This window comes from Mastomys coucha, unplaced genomic scaffold (assembly GCF_008632895.1).
Source record: "Mastomys coucha isolate ucsf_1 unplaced genomic scaffold, UCSF_Mcou_1 pScaffold21, whole genome shotgun sequence".
Lineage (NCBI taxonomy): Eukaryota > Metazoa > Chordata > Mammalia > Rodentia > Muridae > Mastomys > Mastomys coucha.
The window spans coordinates 136,864,305-136,884,707 of NW_022196904.1; the positions used below are offsets into that span (position 1 = coordinate 136,864,305).

Here is a 20,403-nt window from a genome sequence, read left to right on the forward strand (position 1 = left end):
CATGTGTTCTGAGGGATTCACACCAGCCGCCTAGAAAACCAGCCGGTTTACTATATGAGCCAAAGGGGGAGAGTTAGCTAATTTCCCTAGGGATCTCTGCAGGGGAGCATCCCAGGCTACAGTCATCTGGGCTTTCAAAATACACTGTCAGCATCTGTCCTCATGGAAGGCCTTGTCACTTCTGTGAGCCTGATGTGGAGAAGGCCCTGCTGTTCCCACAGGTCTGAGCGATTGGGGTCCTTGACTTAACTATGTTAATATCAACAGTACATATTTGCTCAGGACTTCATCTGTTCCCCACACATCTCTCTGTGGGCTTTGTTCTACTTCAGAATTCCAACACACACACACGCACACACATTCACACTTACACACATTTATACACTTACACCCACATACACACACACTCTAGTGTGTCAGGAGTTACTGGGAGTGAACTTTGGATCTCAGTAATGCTAAGCAAGCAGGATGCTACTGAGCTATACCTCTAACCCTCTATTGCTTAAAAAAAAAAAAAAGTCAGTGCTGGAGAAATGACTCCAGTATTCCTCTGTCAGATGACCTGAGATTGGTTCCCACATCGGGCAGCTAACAACTTCCTGTAAATCCAGATCCAGGGGATGCAGCCTGAGGGTCTGGGATCAGATCCCCAGCCCTAGCATAAAGGCCAGCCATAGTGGTGATGCATGTCTGTAACCCCTAGAGGGCCAGGGAGGTGGCGACTGGCAGACCTGAGAGCACACTGGCTCCAGACTCGGTGACAAACCCTAAGGTGGGGAGCGATAGCCTCCGCCAGTATATAGGCACACACGCAGAAACCACACACATTACCACTCAGACAGTTGAATGAAATGAAGCAGATTTTTTTTTTTTTTACGTCAAGGTAGAGCGGAGCATGGTAGTGCACACCTTTCATCCCAGAACCTAGGAAGCAGAGACAGGCAGATCTTTGTGAGTTCGAGGCCTCATCTTCTTAGAGAGTTCCAGAACAGTCAGAGCTACAGTGTGAGATCCTGTCTCAAAAAGACAAAACACAAACAAACAAACAAAAAAGATGGAAAGAGGTTGGGTAAGGGAAAGGAAGGCAGGCTGTGCTATTGCCGCTAGCGGTCTGGGCCAGGGACAGGAACCCTGGACACGCAACCCTTTCCCGTCTAGACCCGCCCTGAGACGTGGGCAACGCGGAGTCCCGCCCATTCACCCCTTCCTGGGCGCCAGAGGCACCCAGACTCCGCCTCCAAGGCATGATCTCCGCTGGGGGCGGAGGCGGAAACTGGGTAGGGGATTTGGATGGGAAGAGGGTCGGGAAAGGGTTGGCACTGGGCCCTAGTGTCCTCCGCGCCCAAGTTCAAGCTTGCCCGTTTTCTCAGGGGGTTCCATTCATTTGGGGCCAAGACTGCTGCTGCCCTCGCCCCCATACTACTGTAGCTTCGCGCAGGCAGGGCTTGGGGAAGCAGTACACCAAGTAAAGAGAACACCTGGAGGCCACGGAGGTGGATGCAAAGGAAGTTGGACAATTAATTTTATGCCTGGACAAGGATCTGGAAACCTTGGATGAAGTTTTAGGACCATCTAAGTAGTGATGGTGTAACACTGAATAAAATTCTGAAAGTAGTAGAATTTGGAGCTCTGAGGATTAAATGCTTAGTGGGTGCTGGGAGGCGCAGAATCGGGTTACACGGAGGTGTGAGAGCACAGTATGCGATTCCGGAGGCACAGGTTAGATAGGGTCTAGGTAGACAGAATAACATTTTGAGTGAAGGCCTGGGGTCCCCAGGTGAGTTTGGGGGCCAAGCATCAAGGTCAGTGGCCTGAGGACCCAAACTTTGGGAAACTGGCTGGGCGTCCGCAGGCGACTCCAGGCAGCGCCGCGGGGGACCGGGTGGGGGCCTGTGGCCGGCCGGGGCGGAGAAGCCGGGGGGTCGGGGTCCCTCCCCCTGGCGCGGGCTCAGGAATCCACCGAAGGGCGGGCGGAGGCGCCGGGGTGGGCCGCGGCCGGCGGGCGGGCGGGGGGCGCTTCCTGGGGCCGCGCGTCCAGTGAGCTGCGCGGTCCGTCCGTCCGTCCGTCCGCCCGCAGGCACTGCTGGAGTCGACGCGTGAGTGGCCTCCAGCGGAGGGAGGGCACGGGCCGGGTGGCGGCCGAGTCGGTGCTGCGCGGAGCGGAGAGGCCTGAACTTCACTCGCGGGGCGGGGGCGGGGCGGTCCAGGATTGCGGGCCTGATCCCCAGGCCTGCGAAAGGATTTGGTCCCCAGCCCTGGAAGGTTCCAGTCTCAGCACAGTCCTGAGACGAGCCAGCTGGGACCCAGGCTCTCCTTCCAGATAGAGGGAATGGGGGGTGCCGTGGCAGAAACCCCTGACTTCTGCCAACCACCTCCCAGCCCCAGGATGCTCCCTTTTACCTCCTGCCTCCCCGGGTCTTTACTGCTCTGGGCGTTTCTGCTGTTGCTCTTGGGAGCAGCGTCCTCACAGGATCCCGAGGAGCCGGACAGCTACACGGTGGGGACCGTGGGGTCACCAACTTGGGATGGGATGGGAAGGACAGCGAGACCAGGATCCTGGGGAGGCTGCTTCTGGGAAAGATTCTCCCCTGCTTGGTTGGTGGAAAGCTGGAGGCCATTGTGTGGAGCTGACCTGAGCATGACTGAGCTCAGGCCCTGGTCGTGGCCTGGCTAGTTGGAAGAGACAGCCAGGGTGGTCACTGGCCACATCGGGTTCCCTTCCAGGAATGCACAGATGGCTATGAGTGGGATGCAGACAGCCAGCACTGCCGGGGTGAGTATGTCTGGGGTACTAGCCATCTTCAGGAACTGGGAAGGGGATTATTGCTTCCCAGGGACACTTTATCTCCCAGAGCTGCTGCAGGAACTTGATGGCCTTTTCCTTGTCCAGCTTGGTAGCCAGCCATGCTTCCCTTGTGCCACTCAGTTAGGAGCCCTAGCCCTTGAAGAAGCTGAACAAACTGCCTCTATCCTGCGGGAGGCGAGAGCACCTGGCTATTGCCCAGAGAGAAGGAAATATGTACACCTTCCCTGAACTGCTCTGTACTCTGTTCGCCCAGCTCTTTATCCCAATGCAACCTGGGAGAGCAGTACATGCTCCGCTGGTCGGAGCCTGCAAATTACTCTTGGGCAAAGGTGGAGGCAGGGATTTGAGGAGGAATGGAAATTCACTTGGAGGCAGGAGAATGGAGATAACAGTGTGAAATAGGGGGCCCCATGCCCAGTCCTGCAACTCCGTGGCAGGGGTTCCAGGTCAGAGCCTTAGTTTGCTGAGCAGAGAGAAAGCCCTGCTCTGTCGCTCAGCTTAGAGAAGGCCAAGTTGGGCTTCTGCCTCCCACTACCTCCAGGGCCAGCCCAGGTGACTGGCTGTACCCAGCAGGCCCCTCTCTGCAGATGTCAATGAGTGCCTGACCATCCCCGAGGCTTGCAAGGGTGAAATGAAATGCATCAACCACTACGGAGGCTATTTGTGTCTGCCTCGCTCTGCTGCCGTCATTAATGATCTCCATGGTGAAGGACCTCCACCGCCAGTGCCCCCTGCTCAACACCCAAATCCTTGCCCGCCAGGCTATGAGCCTGATGAACAGGAGAGCTGTGTGGGTAAGTGGGGGCCTCACTGGCACCTAGGCTTCTACACCTTTTACAAGGTTTTTTGTTTTTTTTGGTTTTTTTTTGTAATTAATTTTGTATTTACTGTACAAAGTAATGCATTCCATCATGGTATCATCTCCCGGCACACTTCATTCTTGTTTGTTTTAATCCTCTAGTAGCACTTTTCAGCCCTCCCTGGTTTGTTGTTGTTGTTTTTGGTTGTTTTGGCTTGGCTTTTGGGTTTTTGAGACAGTTTCTGGATTTGATCCCCACCACTACAAAAACAATTGTGGTAGCACACACGTGTAGCCCCACCAGTGGGGAAGTAGAAGCAAGAAGACCCGAAGGAAAAGCTTATCCTCAACTGCATAAGGCCTTTTAGGATAACCCGAGCTGCATGAGATCTTGTCTCAAGAACTTAACTAATTAATTAATACAATAATAAAAGTAATTTTCCCTATTAAATACCCCAGACCTCATGCTCCTTCTTCCCTCTGGCTCCTCAGAGACATATCCAAATCTTCATCTACTGAAGGCTTAGTGCATTGCCTGCAGGCCCCGGAAGTCCCTAGCAGTCCCTCATTTCCTGTACAGACTTGCAAGAACTCTGCTCCCAGCCTCTGGCAGCTTTATGATCTGGAGTCAGTCTTAGGAACCATTGGCCTTGGAGGAGGAAAGATCCTGGCCCTAGAGTCAGCTGAGGGGTGTAAATGGACAAAGCTTTGTTTGTTTGTTTATTTATTTATTTATTTATTTATTTATTTTGGTTTTTTCAAGACAGGGTTTCTCTGTGTAGCCCCGGCTGTCCTGGAACTCACTCTGTAGACCAGGCTGGCCTCGAACTCAGAAATCCGCCTGCCTCTGCCTCCCAAGTGCTGGGATTAAAGGCATGCGCCACCACCGTCCGGCTATTTATTTATTTTTAAGACAGTGTCTCAGGCTGATGAGATGGCTCAGCGGGGAAGAGCACCGACTGCTCTTCGGAAGGTCATGAGTTCAAATCCCAGCAACCACATGGTGGCTCACAACCACCCATAATGAGATCTGATGCCCTCTTCTGGTGCATCTGAAGACAGCTACAGTGTACCTACATATAATAAATAAATAAATCTTTAAAAAAAAAAAAAAAAAGACAGTGTCTCTCACTCTGTAGCTCTAGCTACAACTAGAACTCACAGAGACCCTCTCTCTCTTTTTTAAAAAAGACTTATTTACTTATTTATTATATGTAAGTACACTGTTGCTGTCTTCAGACATTCCAGAATAGGGTATCAGATCTTATGACAGATGGTTGTGAGCCACCATGTGGTTGCTGGGATTTGAACTCAGGACGGAAAAGCAGTCCGTGCTCTTAACTGCTGAGCCATCTCTCCAGCCCCCACAGAGATCCTATTGCCTCTTCTCCCCACACCTTCTTCCCCCAGTGGTGGAATTAAAGGTGTGTGCCAGCAGGCCCCACAAGGCCATATTTTAATAAGCGTTCCTAATGGGTACTTTTCCTGGTGACTCCTTGGTGGACTTCTTTTTGGACTATTGGGATGAATTACATGTTAATGATTTAGTGCCAACTACCCATGTACCCATGTGAATGAAGTCTAGCATGGGCCACCTCCTCCCCAAATGAGATACCTCACACGATCAGTAGCATATGGTGGGCTCCAGGCAAAGGCTGAATGGTGTCTCCCACAGATGTGGACGAGTGTACCCAGGCTTTGCATGACTGTCGCCCTAGCCAAGACTGCCATAACCTTCCTGGCTCCTACCAGTGCACCTGCCCTGATGGCTACCGAAAAATTGGGCCCGAATGTGTGGGTGAGTTGAGAGTGGCTTTCCTAAGTTCTTGCTGGGTGACCTTGGTCTGGCTCTTGATCTGATGCCTTACCTCACCCCAGTCCTCTGTTCCTGGTGCACTCTTGTCACTAGACACAGAAGATTAAATGTGGGTGACTCAACTCAGCTCCCTGATGAAGGCAGGGGTGAGTGTGGGTGCTGAGGCGAGCCAGTTCAGGCCCCACCTGGCCTGTCTTCTACTTTCCCTCCCCTGCCTCCATCTCAGACATAGATGAGTGTCGCTACCGCTATTGCCAACACCGATGTGTGAACCTGCCAGGCTCTTTTCGATGCCAGTGTGAGCCAGGCTTCCAGTTGGGACCTAACAACCGCTCTTGTGTGGGTGAGGCTGTGCCAGACGAGGTTCTGGGATCCTGGGTAGAGATGTGTGAGGTGGGGGCAGGATCTCCTTCCTGAGCCTGAGTCAAGTGGGGCTCTGGGCAGTGTTCCTACTCTCACCCTCCTATTTGTCCTCACACCCTCAGATGTGAATGAGTGTGACATGGGAGCCCCATGTGAGCAGCGCTGCTTCAACTCCTATGGGACCTTCCTGTGTCGCTGTAACCAGGGCTATGAGCTGCACAGGGATGGCTTCTCCTGCAGTGGTGAGAGTTCACTTGTGCTACTGGATACAGCATTGGTGCCCCCCAGCACTTGCAACATATTGGACCAACTCCAGTCGCGTAGTCGTTTGTTTGAGATTTCCGTGTCTCATTCTCTGCACCCACAGGCCTCCGTGAACACCATCTTGAGCTGGTTGTTTGGCACTCCTAGCTTGGGGGGATGGTATGTTAGGGGCTTCTGAAGCTTGCAGGAGAGACAGAGAAGGATGGAGGGGCCGGCCTTCCTGAAAGTTGAGTTGACTTGCATTGGAGCTCTACGCTTGGGTTCTTCTTCTTTCTGGGCCCATTTCTACTGCAAATGAGTTATTTGGAGTATTAGGGACAGTGATAACAGGCTTCATCAAGTCTCAGGTAGAAAACATGGGAAGCGCCATTTGTTTATAACTTAAATTTTCAGTCTTACTTGGTCTGGTCAGTGGTGATTTATTTTTGTAAACAGGACATTAACGTTCCTCTAGGTGTGTTGACAGAACTGTAGAAAGCAAGTGGAAAGTTCAGAGAAAGTGGTGGCTTTTGTCTTTCCACTTACAGAGATGAAGTGACCCGTCCAAGTTCAATGGGAAAGCCGGGGCTGCGGCTTGATCCCAGGTGTCTCACCATGTTACCTGGCATGCCCTCATTTATTTTATGCTCTACTGTGAAGCACAGCATCATTGGTGTTCAGCTGTGTGAAAGGAACAAAAGCAGAGAGATAGGATGCTGCATGAGGGGCACATACTCAGCCAAAGCCTGGGCATTCTGACTTCAGATTGCAAGACTTGGAAAGAACAGAGCAAATTTCCCCTCAGGATACCTACTCATTTGACTGGCTCAATGCGGACCCTTTCTAAAATGAGTCAGTAGGACTTATAGTGCCCAAGCCTCTAGATTCTTGTTGCTTTTCAAGACAGAGTCTATGTAACCCTGGCTTTTATAAAGCTCTCTATGTAGTAGTGCTAGAATCAAAGGCACAGGCCACCGAGTTAGGTTAGTATTTGGTTAAATATTCTTAAAGTCCTGGGGAAGAGAGGTGCTCCATATGCTGGAAGGGGTGCTGTTTTAAGACAGGGTCTTACTCTAGCCCTGGCAGGCCTGGAGTGTCTTGTATAGACCAGGCTGCCTCAAACTGATCTGCTTGCTTCTACCTGTGCCTCCCAGATGTTGTGATCAAACACCCTGCTGTGTGTTTTTCAAGGCACGGTCTTGTTATGTAGCCCTGGCTAGCCTTGATCCTGATATAATCCTGGCTTGGCTCCCTATGTGGAGCAGGCTGGTCTTGAACTTGGTATAATCCTCCTGCCTCTACCTCCCAAACGCTGGGATTATAGACATATAGCACCATGCCAAGCTTCAAACCTTTCTATTCTTTTTCTTTTCTTTTTCCTCTCCCTTTCCTTGCTGGGATGGAACCTAGAGCTTCAAGCGTGTTAGGCAAGTACTACCACCGAGTTATATCCCCAGCCCTCTAACCTTCCGTCCCCTTTTTGAGCATTATGGGTTTCCTTCACTCCTTCTCTCTTCCCACATCCAGCCTTATGGGGGTCCTGGGCTCTCTCGGTAAAAGTCTGTGGGACTCGGTTGTGAGGACTACCCTTGGCCCAGGGTCCTCATCCCCACCCTCCCTCAGATATCGATGAGTGCAGCTACTCCAGTTACCTCTGCCAGTACCGCTGTGTCAATGAGCCCGGCCGCTTCTCTTGTCACTGCCCACAAGGCTACCAACTGCTGGCTACAAGGCTCTGCCAAGGTACAGGTGCTTGGGTGGGCAGGAGTTGAAAGGCTGGTAGCCTACCGTCAGTCCTAGAGTCCAACCCCACCTCCCTTGGCACAGATATTGATGAGTGTGAAACAGGTGCACACCAATGTTCTGAGGCCCAAACCTGTGTCAACTTCCATGGGGGTTACCGCTGTGTGGACACCAACCGTTGTGTGGAGCCCTATGTCCAAGTGTCGGACAAGTGAGTCAACCTGGTGGCAGTTTGCTGTGGTAACTACAATTTCCAGAGGTCTGTGGGGTCTAACTGATTTAATCAGACTGGTGAGTACCCATGATGTCTCATGGGAGTTATAGTCTTACATGCTGGGGCTTTCCTCTTTACAAGGTGGGTATTTAGGAAACGGGCCGAGCCCTCATTCCTGTCCTGTCTTGGGGTCTCTAGCCGCTGCCTCTGTCCTGCCTCCAACCCCCTTTGTCGAGAGCAGCCTTCATCCATTGTGCACCGCTACATGAGCATCACCTCAGAGCGAAGTGTGCCTGCTGACGTGTTTCAGATCCAGGCTACCTCTGTCTACCCTGGCGCCTACAATGCCTTTCAGATCCGTGCTGGAAACACACAGGGTGACTTCTACATTAGGGTAAGGTGCTTCTCTACTCACACCCAACTTGACTCCTAAGATAGAATACCTGAAGTGGGATTTAGGTGGGAGCTGCCCTGCTTCTTCTCTCAGAGCCCTGTCCTGGGAAGCAGGGGTCATGTCAGAAGTCAGAGATGTTCCACATTCCTAGTAAACATGCTACAGGCAGCTCTAAGGAGCAGTCCTTTAGTGGGCTTGGAGTCCCAGTACTGCTTTCTCTTGCCTGGCTTTGACTTCCTTATCCATAAAACAAATGTGGTTCCTGTAGGGCTGGGATCAGAGACTCTAGTCCGCTGGTAAGGGGAAGAGAGTAGGGATGATGGTGCAGGCGTGAGGGTGTCTTGAACATGGTTCCTTATGCTGCTGCCTTCAGCAGTAAGATGTTTGGCATCAAAGCTTCTCCCTTCAAAATTGCCTTGGAGCTGACAGCACGGCTCTATGGCAGAACATTGCTCCATTCTTAGGCCCTCTGCTCTTCCCCAGCACCAAAGCAATGACAGAGAGAGAACGGAATACTCTGGAGGGGAAATGGGATGGCTCTTGGTCACCAAAGGCCCATCATCCCCAAAGCTGTTGTCATCAGGTAGTCATGATGGAGGGAGACTCAGGGTAGATAGGGCCAGGAAGGAGCTGCTGGGGAGAACCAGTGGCAGGGACTCAGATGCCAATGGAGAGAAATGTCTACAGGTCAGAGCTGGGGAAGGACTTGAGCCTTATCAAACTTTCCCGACCTCAGGCCACGGGGAGGGGGGTGATGCTGGAATAGGGTCCCGGCTTATAGGCTAACACCATCCCTATGTTCTGCTGTCCACTGTGCCCTGCAGCAAATCAACAATGTCAGCGCCATGCTGGTCCTTGCCAGGCCAGTGACAGGACCCCGGGAGTACGTGCTGGACCTGGAGATGGTCACCATGAACTCCCTTATGAGCTACCGGGCCAGCTCTGTACTGAGACTCACCGTCTTTGTGGGAGCCTATACCTTCTGAAGAAGACCCTCAGGGAAGGGTCGTGTGGGGGCCCCCTTCCCCCCTCCCATAGCTTAAGAAGCCCTGGGGGCTCAGGGATGACTGTTTTGCTTAAAGGGACTATGATGTGAAGGACAATAAAGGGAGAAAGAAGGAGTCCTGGCTGAGGTGGGTGAGTAACCTCAGCCCGGGAAGGGGCTGGCGTGTGAGAGAGGCAGGTGAATTTCACACAATGGGTCCTTTCTACATTCAGGCTGAGGTGGTTTCAGAGCTAAGGTCATCCTTCAGAATCAACCTGAGCAGAGAGTTCTGAAGAGTATATACTTCTGGCCCTAACTCAAGAGCTTTGCTGATACTGGGCCCGGAACCATGTTTTCTGGTCAGTGCTAGGAGTTTGGGGTGACCATCCTAGCCCTACCCCAAGCTGTGCATTTGCACAAGCCCTACTGGTTTTCAATCACTAAAATGAGGCAACTGGATTGAGAACACTGTTCTCAAAGAAACTTATTGACCAAGGGCCATCTAATTATATCTGCAGTGCTCTACTGACTCTCTCACTAGGGCATTCCCAACCCCTAAGGAGTGTTTATCTGTCTACTGTCCCTCCCTCCCTCCATCCATCCTTTTTTATTTAGGGTCTGGTTTGATGTAAGTTATGTACTTATAGCTGTGCACAACCATGTTTAGCCCAGGAGCTTGCCCTAAAAAGAACCATGGTGTGGCCCACACCTTTAATTCCAGGTCTTGGGAGGTGGGCCCAGAAAAATTGGAAGGTCTAGGCCAGCCTGGGTTACATAGCAAGTAGGCTAAGCTGGCTTTAGGAGTGTGTAAGGCCACTGTACAAGGCTGCAGATCGATGCTTTTTGGAATAGGAATTGCCTAGCATGTATGAGGCTATTGGCTCCACCACCAGCAGCACCACAAAACAAAACAGTTGGCTCACCAGTGTAGTCTTCCAGTTCCTGCATATTTCATAAAGAACTTGGCATTGCTTCCTTAACACCCGTGACCACACACATTTATATTTTTATTAAAGCTCAGAGGATCTCAGTTAAAAGGCTAGCCAGCCTTGATAGAGATGAAGGTGAGTGGGTGTTGGGGAGCGTCAGGTCAGAGGGCTGTGGCTACAGTACAGCTGGTACAGGGTCCTGCTCAGAGCCGGTCCCAGATTTCTGTAAGAAAAGTCAGGAGAAGGTCAGCCTGGTGCCTCAGGCAACCCAGTCTTCTCTGCAGATTGTAATTAGCTGTACCTCTGTAGACGCCCGCACTTGATCGTGCTCAACAGCATCTCCTGCTCCTTTACGGTGGCACAGGCATCATAGGCAGCTAGGAGACTGGGTGAGGCATATAAAGGCTGATTATCTGGGCAAGCATTATGAGACATGAGAGCTAAGGCCAGAGGGGTTTAGCCTAGAATGGAAGAATCTTAAACACGACACATTTCCTGTTTCTGGTGTTAGAGCCCTGGTCCGTGCTGCCTGCCCTCCCTTCCTGGGAAACACCAGGGCAGAGGCTGCCAAGGTTCCCGCACAGAGCCAAGCTCACTCTCCAGGAGCACTGCTTATGTTGAACTCCACACAGGAAGGGCAGAGGAACCCTCGGAGGGACTCTCTGGGGTGTACCTGGCAGGGGTGCTGTATCGATCCACCAGGGCTGCTGCCTTCTCCCCACTCAGCCCACGCACCTGCATCAGCTGCCGGGCAAATACTTCTCGCACGGACTGGGCCTGGGGTTGAGGGAGTCCTGTGTTAAGGGTGACCCTGGCCTAGGCCACCTGAGCAGAGGAGAGGCAAGGGAGGTACCTTGTTCTTGACAGCTTCTGCATTGAAGTCACTGAAGGTGAGGAGTGAGCAGAGAGGGTTTGTGGATGGCTGTGCTCCTGATTCAGCATCCCCTGGGGTTCCCCAAGGGCGGCTGCGTAGGGTGTGGCCCTGATAGAAGAGGGGACTGAGGCCAGGGTAGGCTCTAAAGACTAAGCCCCATCTAGTCCCTTCCCAGGCCTCAGTGAACTAGGGTCCCACCTTTCCTTGCTTGGGCAATAAACACCAGGCAAGGGTCCAGTACCAGACAGAGGCAGCTGCTCACCTGGTACAGTCTTTCCAGGCCCTTTGTCAAAAGCGCCAGGTAGCCAGCTGACTCCTTAATATCCATGGTTCTCTTCACAAAAAAGCCATCAATGACCTGGAGAAGAGGGCACAGGAAGGGAGCTCCTGGCCTGTGCCATGGGCTGTAAAATCTACCAGCCTGGTCCCGTCCTCCCAGCTCACCTGGGTGTTTGTGACAGCCTGAAGCAATGTGCTCTCAGGAAGGCTAAGGTTGTGGACAGACCCATACTCCTCCACCAAGTATACCCGGTGCCCCAGGCCACAGCGCTTCAGGCGGAACTAGGAAGGCAGGCAGAAGCAGCAGGGGTCAAGCTCAGATGCCCACATGTCTAGACCAGCCATCAGTTAATAACACATTAACATTGCAAGAGACCCTGATCCTCATCTTTACTGGCTCCTCTCATATGTTTATGTGAGATCACTAGGGCTAGGGTACTCCAGCCAACCAAGATAAACTTTTCCAACCGTGCACCTGCACGGCTTAGAAGGGGCTCCAAGTGGGTGTATGTGGCTGGAGGCTCTGTTTTGAGGCCACCCAGGAGCTTTTCTAGGTTGAGGTAAGCAAGGAGTGAGGCAGGCTGATTAAGGCACCTTCTGCTCCCGAAAGCGGCCATCAATGATGCTGCTGCACAGGTCATCTAGCCGCTTGCGTTCCACAATGTGGTCCAGGACCAACTCCCCGGGTCTTTCTGCCAAGAAGCCAAGAAGAGGTTTCCTGTCTTCCCTGTATCCACCCAGGCCAGCCTCCCATGCCTGTCCAAGACCCTTTACCTGGGTCTCTGGGCCTGATCTCCTGTGCCACCCACACAAAGTCCCCAACATGCAGCTTGCGTACTGTATGGGGCACACGTAGCCTTTGTAACTCTCGGAGCATTTCTGGTCTGTGTCCTGCACTGATGGTTCAAGAAAGAAGGCCAGAGTCAGGGCGAGCCAGTACCTACCACATTCCAGCATCCTCAAGTCGTTTTCAAGGTTTCCCCCACTTCCTTACCTCCTGGTTTCACCAATGTCCACACACAACAGCACTCTGTACTCGCTAGGCCTTAGCTCCAGTGGTCTCTGCTGGACGCCCCCCTTGGTGGTGCCACTATAATAGAATGGAGGCTGTGCATAAGACCAGAACCCTCAGTACCAGGGTAGTTCCCGTAACTCACAGGGGCAACTGAATCAGTTATAAGTCTCGGGGAGAAAGGTATGGTTGCCCCCTTTTCTTTCTCTTACGGTTCTGATAAGGTGGCTTCTGGAACTGCCGAGTCTTCTTCAAGATGCTCCTCTGGCCTAAAGCCAGTGTTCAGAGTGCTCAGGCCTTCTGCCTCGGCCAGCTTCTGGGCCAGCTTCAGGCCCTCTGGTGTTAGTGCATACCTGGAAGGTGAGGGGCACATGAGGTTTTATCTTCCTTATCCCTGGCATGCTCTCCTTCCGTTAACTAGCTGAGCCTCACCCTCCTGGATATAGGTTCGATGGTTTCCCATCTCCTCTGTCTCCTTGTCCCTCAGGTCAGCTTCCTCAGGACCTCCCTAATGGTGTCTCAGCTTTGCAATGTGTCTCCCAACTTCTTCCCCTGTCCTCCCTTTCCTCTGAGGCTCATACTTTCCAGATCTCCAATATCAATCAGGCTTTTTAGCAGGTAGGCTGGCCTTCCCCAGCCTCAGCAGCACCAGGTCTGAGATGTGCTGGGCCATGAGAGAGGCTAAGAACATCCTAACTCCTACATGTGTCCCATCCCTGCTTCCTGTGCTCCCAGCTGCTTGCCCAACCTGGCTGGCCGATGTGTTCTGAGGATGAGGTTCCTGTGGAGGAGACCTCGGAGGGCAGGCCAGGGTCTCGAACTTCCAGGCACTACCTGTGAAAGGGAAGGAGACCTTCAGGGAGACCCCAGTACTCCCAAGCCTACACTGCCTGTGCCCCTAACCATATGCCACATTTGGATCAGGTTGCATACCAAGGGGGCCTGCCATGAAGGGAGAACTGCAGTGGGATCTACCTGCCCACTCTCAGCTGGATGCTCACCCTGGGGGTCTTCTGGGCACACTTCTGCAGCAGCTCCTCTTTGGTTAGGAAGCTGTGGCCCTCAGAATTCTGAAACAATGGTAGAAATGAGGGTAGATTCAGGTCCAGGGTTCCTCACTCTGATATGCGGTGGCCAGTATGCACTCTGTCCAGGCACTTCTGTGAGCTTGCTGCTGTGCCCCACCCACGGGCTTGACTTGCTTACCAGGTGCTCCCTGTAGAGTTGCAGCAGGATCTCTCGGGCACCTGAGTTCTGAGCTGGCCAATAGCCAGCACTGGTGCTTCCTACTTGAGGCTGGGTGGGAACCTGAGAGAGACAGAGGAGCTCTGAATTCAAAATGCCTGACAGTGTGAGTTGAGGTTTCAGCGGGCCTCATGGGCTTGGGGAGGGAGATGAGGCTACAAACCCTTGTAAATCTGGAATGTGATGGTGGCCAGAGCAGCAGCAAAAGCTGGGGGTATGTGCCCACCTCAGCCCCAGCCCTAGCCCCAGGAGAACAGTAACATGGTACAAGTCGCACAACTTCCTGGGCTTGATCCCTTGGCAGCTCCCTTTGGAACTCTGTCTACAGCGGCCCCAATAATCCTACTTAGGAATTACGATGGTACCTCTCAAAAGCAGGTAAGAGACTGTCCCAAGCCAATTTCAATCTATAAGAGCTATCGGATACAGGGCTATTCAACCCCTCAAACCAAGAAGTCTACTCTCAATGCCCCCTCCTCCCATTTAGTGTTCCTTTCCCAATCCTCACTGGCATGGAAGAGTCCTGGGCTTGGGCAGGTGGTCCTTGGCTGGCACTATTCTTTCTAGATGGTGAGCTGGAGGCATGGTCACCTGCAGAGATCAGAAGAAAGTCAGTCCTGCACACAATTTGGCCGCTAGGAGGAGCCTAGATATAGTCTGCTCAGTTTGTGAATTTGAATGTTATATTTTAAAGCTTTTTTGTGTGTTTTATTGTATGTATATGAGTATTTCACCTGTGTGTATGTCTGTGCATCACCTGCATGCAATACTAGAAGAGGCCAGAAGTAGGGGCTGGATCCCCTGGAACTGTGGTTTGGTTTGGAGGCAGGGTCTCACTGAGTTAAGCCCTGGCTGGCCTCGAACTCCTGCTTCCTCTGAGTGTTGGGATTAAAAGCACGAATCACCATGTCCGATCCATGTCACTTTTTTGGAGATAGTCTCAGGTTGCCCAGGCTAGCCTCGAACTCACTATGGAATTGAGAATGCTCTTGAACTCCCTACTCTTCTACCCCCACCTTCTACATGGCGGGGTTACAGACTTGTTTCACAACGCCACCCACCCTGTCTCTAGGAGGCTTATGGAGCATCATCAATCACTAGCCCTGGGTCGAACAGCAACCCAGGTTGTGAGAGGGTAATTTGAAGCCAAAGTAGACACAGCCTACACCAACTCCCCGAGGTGCTCACCGCCTGATGTTAGGTGCTGCTTCAGCTTTTCGTCCAACATGCGGCAGAGCCTGTCTCCGAAGTGCTGGAGTATCTTGGCTTCCTTCCCGCTGCGCAGTGGTAGCGGGTACCGTTGGAGGGAGCGCAGTGCCTGGCAAGCGCAAGGGAGAAGAGAACTTATCAAACTAGGACTCGTGGATCACCTGGCTCTGCTAGAGCCTGTCACCAGAAACAGCTGGGACTCACCTTTTGAAACACAAAGCGCGTGTGGCGCCCTCTGCTGGCTGCCTCGTCCCGCCACTCGGTCAGCCAGCGAACGAAGAGCGGGTTGGGGCAAAGAGGCAGCGGACGCTTCCGGCCCAAGCGGACCGGCTCCGCCATTAGATCTAGACTGGCTCTTTCGGAGTCTCAAAACAAAACAAAACAAAACAAAAAACCTGAGACTGGGATCGTGACAGTTCGGTTGGTATAAGAACACTTGTTTGAGGGCAGGACCTCTCCAGCCTAGGAGGGCACTAGCTCAAGGAATGGCCTCTCTGCCCCCGTACTGTGCAGTAAGAGGCTAGTAAGTTCGGTGTGCACTACCTTTCCCTTAGAACCGCCCCCATTCGCCGCCAGCACAAGCCTTTTGGGTAGGTCCCACCCAGGCCACGGAGCTTTGACCCACCCTTTCCTCTCACCCAAAAAATCGAGAGCTGACTCGGTTATTTTTGTGTGTGCTGACTGTTAAAAAGGCGACAGCGCCCCCTTTGACTGGGAGGGCTGGGGGGGGGGTTACACTCAGAAACCTGAACTTGGCTTGCTTCAAGGTCTCATAAGGCTATTTCAGGCTCACTATCGTAAAAGAGGCTGGAAAAAGAGGGCTTGAGGAAAGTGGAGGAGAGGGACGGACACAAGTCCAAGAATATTTGTGGGAGAAACATCTATGAAGGGGCGCAAGGGATGAAATAAAGGTAAGGCAGGACAGGAGAAGCAGAAAGATCTCGAGATGTACCAAGTCGGGGATGTGCACAGAAGGCGCAGGGTAGGTGAATGGCGAGGATGTGTATTTTATTCCTCCCTTGCAAGGAGTAATGAGCGGTGTATCCTGGAAGGTGGGGAGTTCGAATGGTTGGATCCCGGGGAAGCTATTCACACTCCGCTTCTGTGGCTCATTAAAAGTGAAGGAGCCTCAGAGAGGATGAAGGTGGGAACCTTGCTGGGGGAGGGGAGGATGTTTCAGGCTGAGGCACACAGGGCTCAGTAGAGCATAGTGGTCCCTTTAGGGTTTGGAACGACGCACGGTCTTCAGCTGTCATGCCGGAAGTCTCCGGGAGCCCAATTCGCAGACCCTCTTCTCAGTCTAGCTTTCTGCACCCGCCTCCTTCCCCAAGCAGCCTTATAAGGAGCCTGCAGCTGGCGCTCGGGCTGGGCACGCCCTCTGGAGGCTTATGCCCTAATAAGGACATCTAGGGCATCCCGCGGCCGGGGGCGGAAGGAGCGCGTCTCCAGGGTAACTGCGTGGCCCCTCCCCCCGTTGCTCTGGGAAACTGCGAGTCTCGAAAAAGGTGGAGCTAGACTTCTCTTTAAGAGAGGCGTTTGGGAGAGGAGGGGGTCAAGCTTCGGCCTCCACCTGGAGCTCCTGCGACGTTGCCCAGGAGTGCAGCAGAAAGCCCCTGACTACAACTCCCGGCATCCTCTGCGTGTTGCCTCGTTCCTGGGGAAGCGCCTCATTTACACCCTTTATTCTGCTTGGGCCCCAGTTTCGTTCGCCTCTGACTTGTTTCGACCTTGCCCTCTTTTTCTACAGAGTGTGAGGCCATGGTCATTGTTTCAGGTCAGAGAAATCTTCCCACCACAGTTTATTTTAAACTTTTGCTTTCATAGAGATTCTCTTCAGTCTTTATGTTAAAATAGTCATACAATAGTCATAAACCTATCAACTTGGGAACTAAGTTGTATTCCTTTTCTTGTATCTTGGTAAAAGAAATATAAAGAAGTCTTTAATGCACAACTCTTCACCCTTCCCCCACGAATTACGTTTGATCTAAGAACGTAATTTGATCTAAGAACGTAAAGACATTTGGCAAATGTCTTTCTACAAAGCCAAAGCTTTCAAACTTCTTTTGTAGCACTTCCCGATTAAAAAAAAAATCCTATTTGTTGAAATTTCACTGCACGGAAGCATTTCTATTGGCCTGAAGACACCGTTATACTTGCGATTCTCTTTTCTTTGGGAAAGGATCCCAAGTCGCTGATTCAAAATCGCGGTTTTCAGGAACCATAAAAAAACAAAAAAAACACTTCACTTCTGGGATAAAGAGAGACTCAAGTAGAGAATTTTTTTCAGGTCATTTTTTTCAAGCGCTGGGCCTCTTGCTCAGAGCGTTTTCTGGTCCATTGCACCAATGGGCTCACTCTCCGTGCAGCAGCCCACGCCTCTTGGGCCTCCGCCTCCTCTGCGCCTCAAGCTCTGCGGAACCCGGTAGCAGCTAGTTCTATTTCGGTGCAAAATCCCCGGACTTCACTTCCCGTCGGCCCGAGCGGCAAGCGCCGGAAGGCCGCCCCGCCCCTCATTGTGCGGCTCCTACTAAACGGAAGGGGCCGGGAGAGGCCGCGTTCAGTCGGATCCCGGCAGCAGCTGCGGCGGCTCAAGTCTTCGGTAGCTCTTTCTGTCTCCCTTTCGTTTCCGGAAACATGGTGAGCATTAGGCCACTGCGCCTGAGGGAAGCAGTTCTGTGATCTCTGGCTTGCGCGCCGGGCGGGGTGGGGGCAGCAGAGAAGCGTTCTCAGTGTCCCATCCCCCAGCACCGCGAGCGAGATTAAGGGTCTCATTGAAGGGCAGGCCGCGCGTGCGCGCCTGTGGGCGCCGGGAAGGGCCGACTCGGACGTCGCTCGCGCGCCCCCTGGCTCCTTTCCCATCCCCCATCCTGCTTTTGCGCCAGCGCGAACACTGGCCGTGGGGGAGGGGTCCGATGTGCCGAGCCTCGGGCAACGCTCGCTGGCTCTCGATGGCGCGCGCTGCACCGGAGCACGCGGCATCCAAACCCTGCCCCGGGGCCGCTGGGGAAAAAGCGCGCGAGGTGTCGGCGCGCGCCCCACCCAAGGGCTGTTCCCTTCCCCGCATCTTCCTCCCTCTGCGGATAGGTTCGTCTCCACAGCAGGTGGCAGGGATTCCGCCGTCTGGGAGGGGCGGGGGCGGCGGCTTGGCTCTGGGAGATGCTGAGGCATCAGGGAGCCTGATTGAGACGCCGGCTCCTGAGGCTCCTTGCGACCGAGTCACGGAGTGGGTCCTATACAGGCTATCGCAGGCTTCTAGAAAGAGCGATTACACGCTCGCTTCTCTATTCATCGGACTTGGGGGCTAGAGCTAGAACAGCGCGTGCGCACGCACATGCCTGGGCCCTGCCATCCCGGCTGTAGGCCTTTTGCTGCTGTGCCGGATGGGGCCGAGGGTGGAGTCGCGTTTAGGGAAGTGACCGAGGCGGGTACCGCCCGGAAGCCACCCAGCTCTTATGTCTAGCCTGAGGGCATGGAAAACTGTTGCTGAGGAACTGGCTCCAGCTACCTCTCAAGCTGACTAGGCTCACGCCTATTCCTAAAGGCGATGCTTAGGCGATGAGAGGAGACCTCCGCCTCGCTGCCTCTGGGCTAAGAGTGTCTCTTGGGGGAGGCCCAGAACCTAGTCCAATCTTTTCTCCGCCTACTCCGGAAGCGGGTGAATCACGTGGCTAGCTTCCTCTGCAGTTTCATGGTGGTGGTGGGGAGGGTTGATTGTAGATTTCTGATTGGGTCGTCCCCCAGGACCGTACCAAAAAAAAAGTTTTCGTTTTCGACGATTTGAAGTACTACAGTTTGACCTATTAATTTGTTAGTTTTTTTTTTTTTTTGAAGGACTCTCACCACTCTTGGATGACGAGTTTGTCCAGGGCCTTAATTAAGGGTTGTAATTCTTGTGTTTGGGAGATCTCAGCAGGAAAGAGTGTCGTTTGTACAATGACTGCATTTAAAGGCTCTAATGGGCTTAATGAACTGTTGAGCAGATGTTGGTGTCTCTGTGAGTTTCTGATGTTCTGATTCTCTTCCTGGAGATGAGACTGTGGCCCAGGAGTTTGGTCTTTTGTTTCTATCCTAAGTCGGCATTTTAATCAGCAACTTTTCAGGTTCTTTGAATCTGGTGTTCACAACTCAGCAAAGGTTTTTGTTTTCGAGACAGGATTTCCCTGCTGTCCTGGAATCCATTCTATAAATCAGACTGGCTTCCAACTCGGAGAAGGGCGTGTTCTACCACTCTTGGCTAGGTTTTCTTTTAATAAGTACTATTTCTAACATTTATGGGGATGTTGAACTAGATAATTGGATCTCTCCCTTGCAGGAAGTTTGTCCCAACTAGTTCTTAGATGATGAGTTGGATAGGGAAAAGGTTGTCTTTCACCCACAGGGACATTGCTAGTCTGGGGCTGAGTAGTAGACCTTTTTTGTCCTGACTGAGGTTTCCTGTAACTGGAAAGAATACCCCAGAATCCTTTCCCTTACAAGGCATATTATTTGGCTTGTCCCTCAGGCCTCTGGTGTGGCTGTCTCTGATGGTGTCATCAAGGTGTTCAATGACATGAAAGTTCGCAAGTCTTCAACGCCAGAAGAAGTGAAGAAACGCAAGAAGGCAGTGCTTTTTTGCCTGAGTGAGGACAAGAAGAACATCATCCTGGAGGAGGGCAAGGAGATCCTGGTAGGAGACGTGGGGCAGACTGTGGACGACCCCTACACCACTTTTGTCAAGATGCTGCCAGACAAGGACTGCCGCTATGCTCTCTATGATGCAACCTACGAGACCAAGGAGAGCAAGAAGGAGGACCTGGTGTTCATCTTCTGGTGAGCACTGTATTCAGGCTCTTCTGCCTACCTCGGGTCCCCTTTCTCAGCACTTAACAGAAACCATCCCAGATATTGGGGGGTGGGGTGGTCAGGGTTGTAACAACCCTCCCAGTGAGGAGTCAGGCATGGTGGTGGTACCCACGCCACCAATCCCAGCTTGAGGGAAGCAGAGGAAGGCAGATGCCTGAGAGTTCAAGGCTAGCCTGGTCTATAGAAAGACTTCTCGTTTCAAAAACAAAAACCAGTGAGGAACTTGGGAAAAGAAAATCCCCACTGTTAAGAGTATCCTAGGGTTTTTTTTTTTTTCTTGAGTCATCTCTTCCCCAGAGGTAGCTGCAGCTTTTTCCTTGCTTTGTCCTCAGGGCCCCTGAGAATGCACCCCTTAAGAGCAAAATGATCTACGCCAGCTCCAAGGACGCCATCAAGAAGAAGCTGACGGGTAAGACCCTTTTTTGGATGTACTTCTGGGAACATGGTTGCAGTTTGGATAAATGACAATGACGGGTCCTCCATTCTGCCAGCTGGGACATCTTCCTCCTCTCATCTGCTCTAATGGCTCCTTCCCAGACACAGACCCCCACCCCACCCCAGTGCTTCCTGCTCACTGCTCTCCTTTTTCACCCTATAGGAATCAAGCATGAATTACAAGCTAACTGCTACGAGGAGGTCAAGGACCGCTG

At 52.5% G+C, this 20,403-nt stretch overlaps 4 protein-coding genes across 8 annotated transcripts in view; 3 read left to right on the forward strand and 1 right to left on the reverse strand.

Moving 5' to 3' along the window:
• The first annotated feature begins 1,724 nt into the window (after positions 1-1,724).
• Positions 1,725-9,499, forward strand: Efemp2 (EGF containing fibulin extracellular matrix protein 2). 3 transcript variants are annotated; one of them, XM_031389313.1, is made up of 11 exons: positions 1,725-1,777; positions 2,380-2,497; positions 2,725-2,773; positions 3,394-3,600; positions 5,281-5,403; positions 5,648-5,764; positions 5,907-6,026; positions 7,651-7,770; positions 7,855-7,981; positions 8,183-8,378; positions 9,203-9,499. In XM_031389313.1, exons 2-11 carry the CDS (start codon positions 2,387-2,389, stop codon positions 9,362-9,364), a joined length of 1,332 nt encoding a protein of 443 aa, XP_031245173.1. In that variant the 5' UTR covers positions 1,725-1,777; positions 2,380-2,386; the 3' UTR covers positions 9,365-9,499. The 3 variants fall into 3 exon arrangements, with proteins under 3 accessions (XP_031245173.1, XP_031245172.1, XP_031245171.1); XM_031389312.1 differs by lacking the exon at positions 1,725-1,777 and adding an exon at positions 1,971-2,096; XM_031389311.1 differs by lacking the exon at positions 1,725-1,777 and having other exon boundaries at positions 2,186-2,497.
• Positions 9,500-10,335: 836 nt separating this feature from the next.
• On the reverse strand, positions 10,336-16,576 carry Mus81 (MUS81 structure-specific endonuclease subunit). 3 transcript variants are annotated; one of them, XM_031389298.1, is made up of 17 exons: positions 16,482-16,576; positions 15,116-15,276; positions 14,891-15,020; positions 14,211-14,293; positions 13,664-13,765; positions 13,459-13,527; positions 13,206-13,291; positions 12,670-12,810; positions 12,440-12,535; positions 12,220-12,341; positions 12,040-12,137; positions 11,611-11,727; positions 11,429-11,524; positions 11,146-11,274; positions 10,966-11,069; positions 10,594-10,677; positions 10,336-10,515 (listed from the first exon to the last, which is right to left on the reverse strand). In XM_031389298.1, the coding sequence occupies exons 2-17, from the start codon at positions 15,248-15,250 to the stop codon at positions 10,449-10,451; spliced, it is 1,659 nt and encodes a 552-aa protein (XP_031245158.1). In that variant the 5' UTR covers positions 15,251-15,276; positions 16,482-16,576; the 3' UTR covers positions 10,336-10,448. The 3 variants fall into 3 exon arrangements, with proteins under 3 accessions (XP_031245158.1, XP_031245157.1, XP_031245159.1); XM_031389297.1 differs by lacking the exon at positions 16,482-16,576 and adding an exon at positions 15,864-16,360; XM_031389299.1 differs by lacking the exon at positions 16,482-16,576 and adding an exon at positions 15,455-15,535.
• LOC116101392 lies at positions 15,874-17,552 on the forward strand. The gene is made up of 3 exons (XM_031384971.1): positions 15,874-15,893; positions 16,265-16,685; positions 17,199-17,552. Exons 1-3 carry the CDS (start codon positions 15,874-15,876, stop codon positions 17,550-17,552), a joined length of 795 nt encoding a protein of 264 aa, XP_031240831.1.
• Positions 17,553-18,291: 739 nt separating this feature from the next.
• Positions 18,292-20,403, forward strand: part of Cfl1 (cofilin 1) — a 2,366-nt gene continuing 254 nt past the window's right edge. Inside the window, exons 1-4 of the mRNA XM_031384972.1 lie at positions 18,292-18,303; positions 19,413-19,720; positions 20,086-20,162; positions 20,352-20,389. Coding sequence (XP_031240832.1) covers positions 18,292-18,303; positions 19,413-19,720; positions 20,086-20,162; positions 20,352-20,389 — 435 coding nt within the window. The remainder of the gene's footprint in view (positions 18,304-19,412; positions 19,721-20,085; positions 20,163-20,351; positions 20,390-20,403) is intronic.

What these genes read in the sequence shown, in the direction of transcription:
- LOC116101392 (XM_031384971.1), top strand. Translation starts at nt 15,874, where the DNA reads ATGTGCACAGAAGGCGCAGG. An exon ending in ATGTGCACAGAAGGCGCAGG is followed by an intron (nt 15,894 to 16,264) that starts GTAGGTGAATGG and finishes AGGAGCCTGCAG; the next exon opens with CTGGCGCTCGGGCTGGGCAC. An exon ending in GGCCATGGTCATTGTTTCAG is followed by an intron (nt 16,686 to 17,198) that starts GTCAGAGAAATC and finishes AATTTTTTTCAG; the next exon opens with GTCATTTTTTTCAAGCGCTG.
- Efemp2 (XM_031389311.1), top strand. Translation starts at nt 2,330, where the DNA reads ATGGGGGGTGCCGTGGCAGAAACCCCTGACTTCTGCCAACCACCTCCC. An exon ending in AATTGGGCCCGAATGTGTGG is followed by an intron (nt 5,404 to 5,647) that starts GTGAGTTGAGAG and finishes CCTCCATCTCAG; the next exon opens with ACATAGATGAGTGTCGCTAC. An exon ending in GGATGGCTTCTCCTGCAGTG is followed by an intron (nt 6,027 to 7,650) that starts GTGAGAGTTCAC and finishes ACCCTCCCTCAG; the next exon opens with ATATCGATGAGTGCAGCTAC.
- Mus81 (XM_031389298.1), bottom strand. Translation starts at nt 15,250, where the DNA reads ATGGCGGAGCCGGTCCGCTTGGGCCGGAAGCGTCCGCTGCCTCTTTGC. An exon ending in GAAGCCACCTTATCAGAACC is followed by an intron (nt 12,536 to 12,669) that starts GTAAGAGAAAGA and finishes ATTCTATTATAG; the next exon opens with TGGCACCACCAAGGGGGGCG. An exon ending in AGGCTGTCACAAACACCCAG is followed by an intron (nt 11,525 to 11,610) that starts GTGAGCTGGGAG and finishes CCTCTTCTCCAG; the next exon opens with GTCATTGATGGCTTTTTTGT.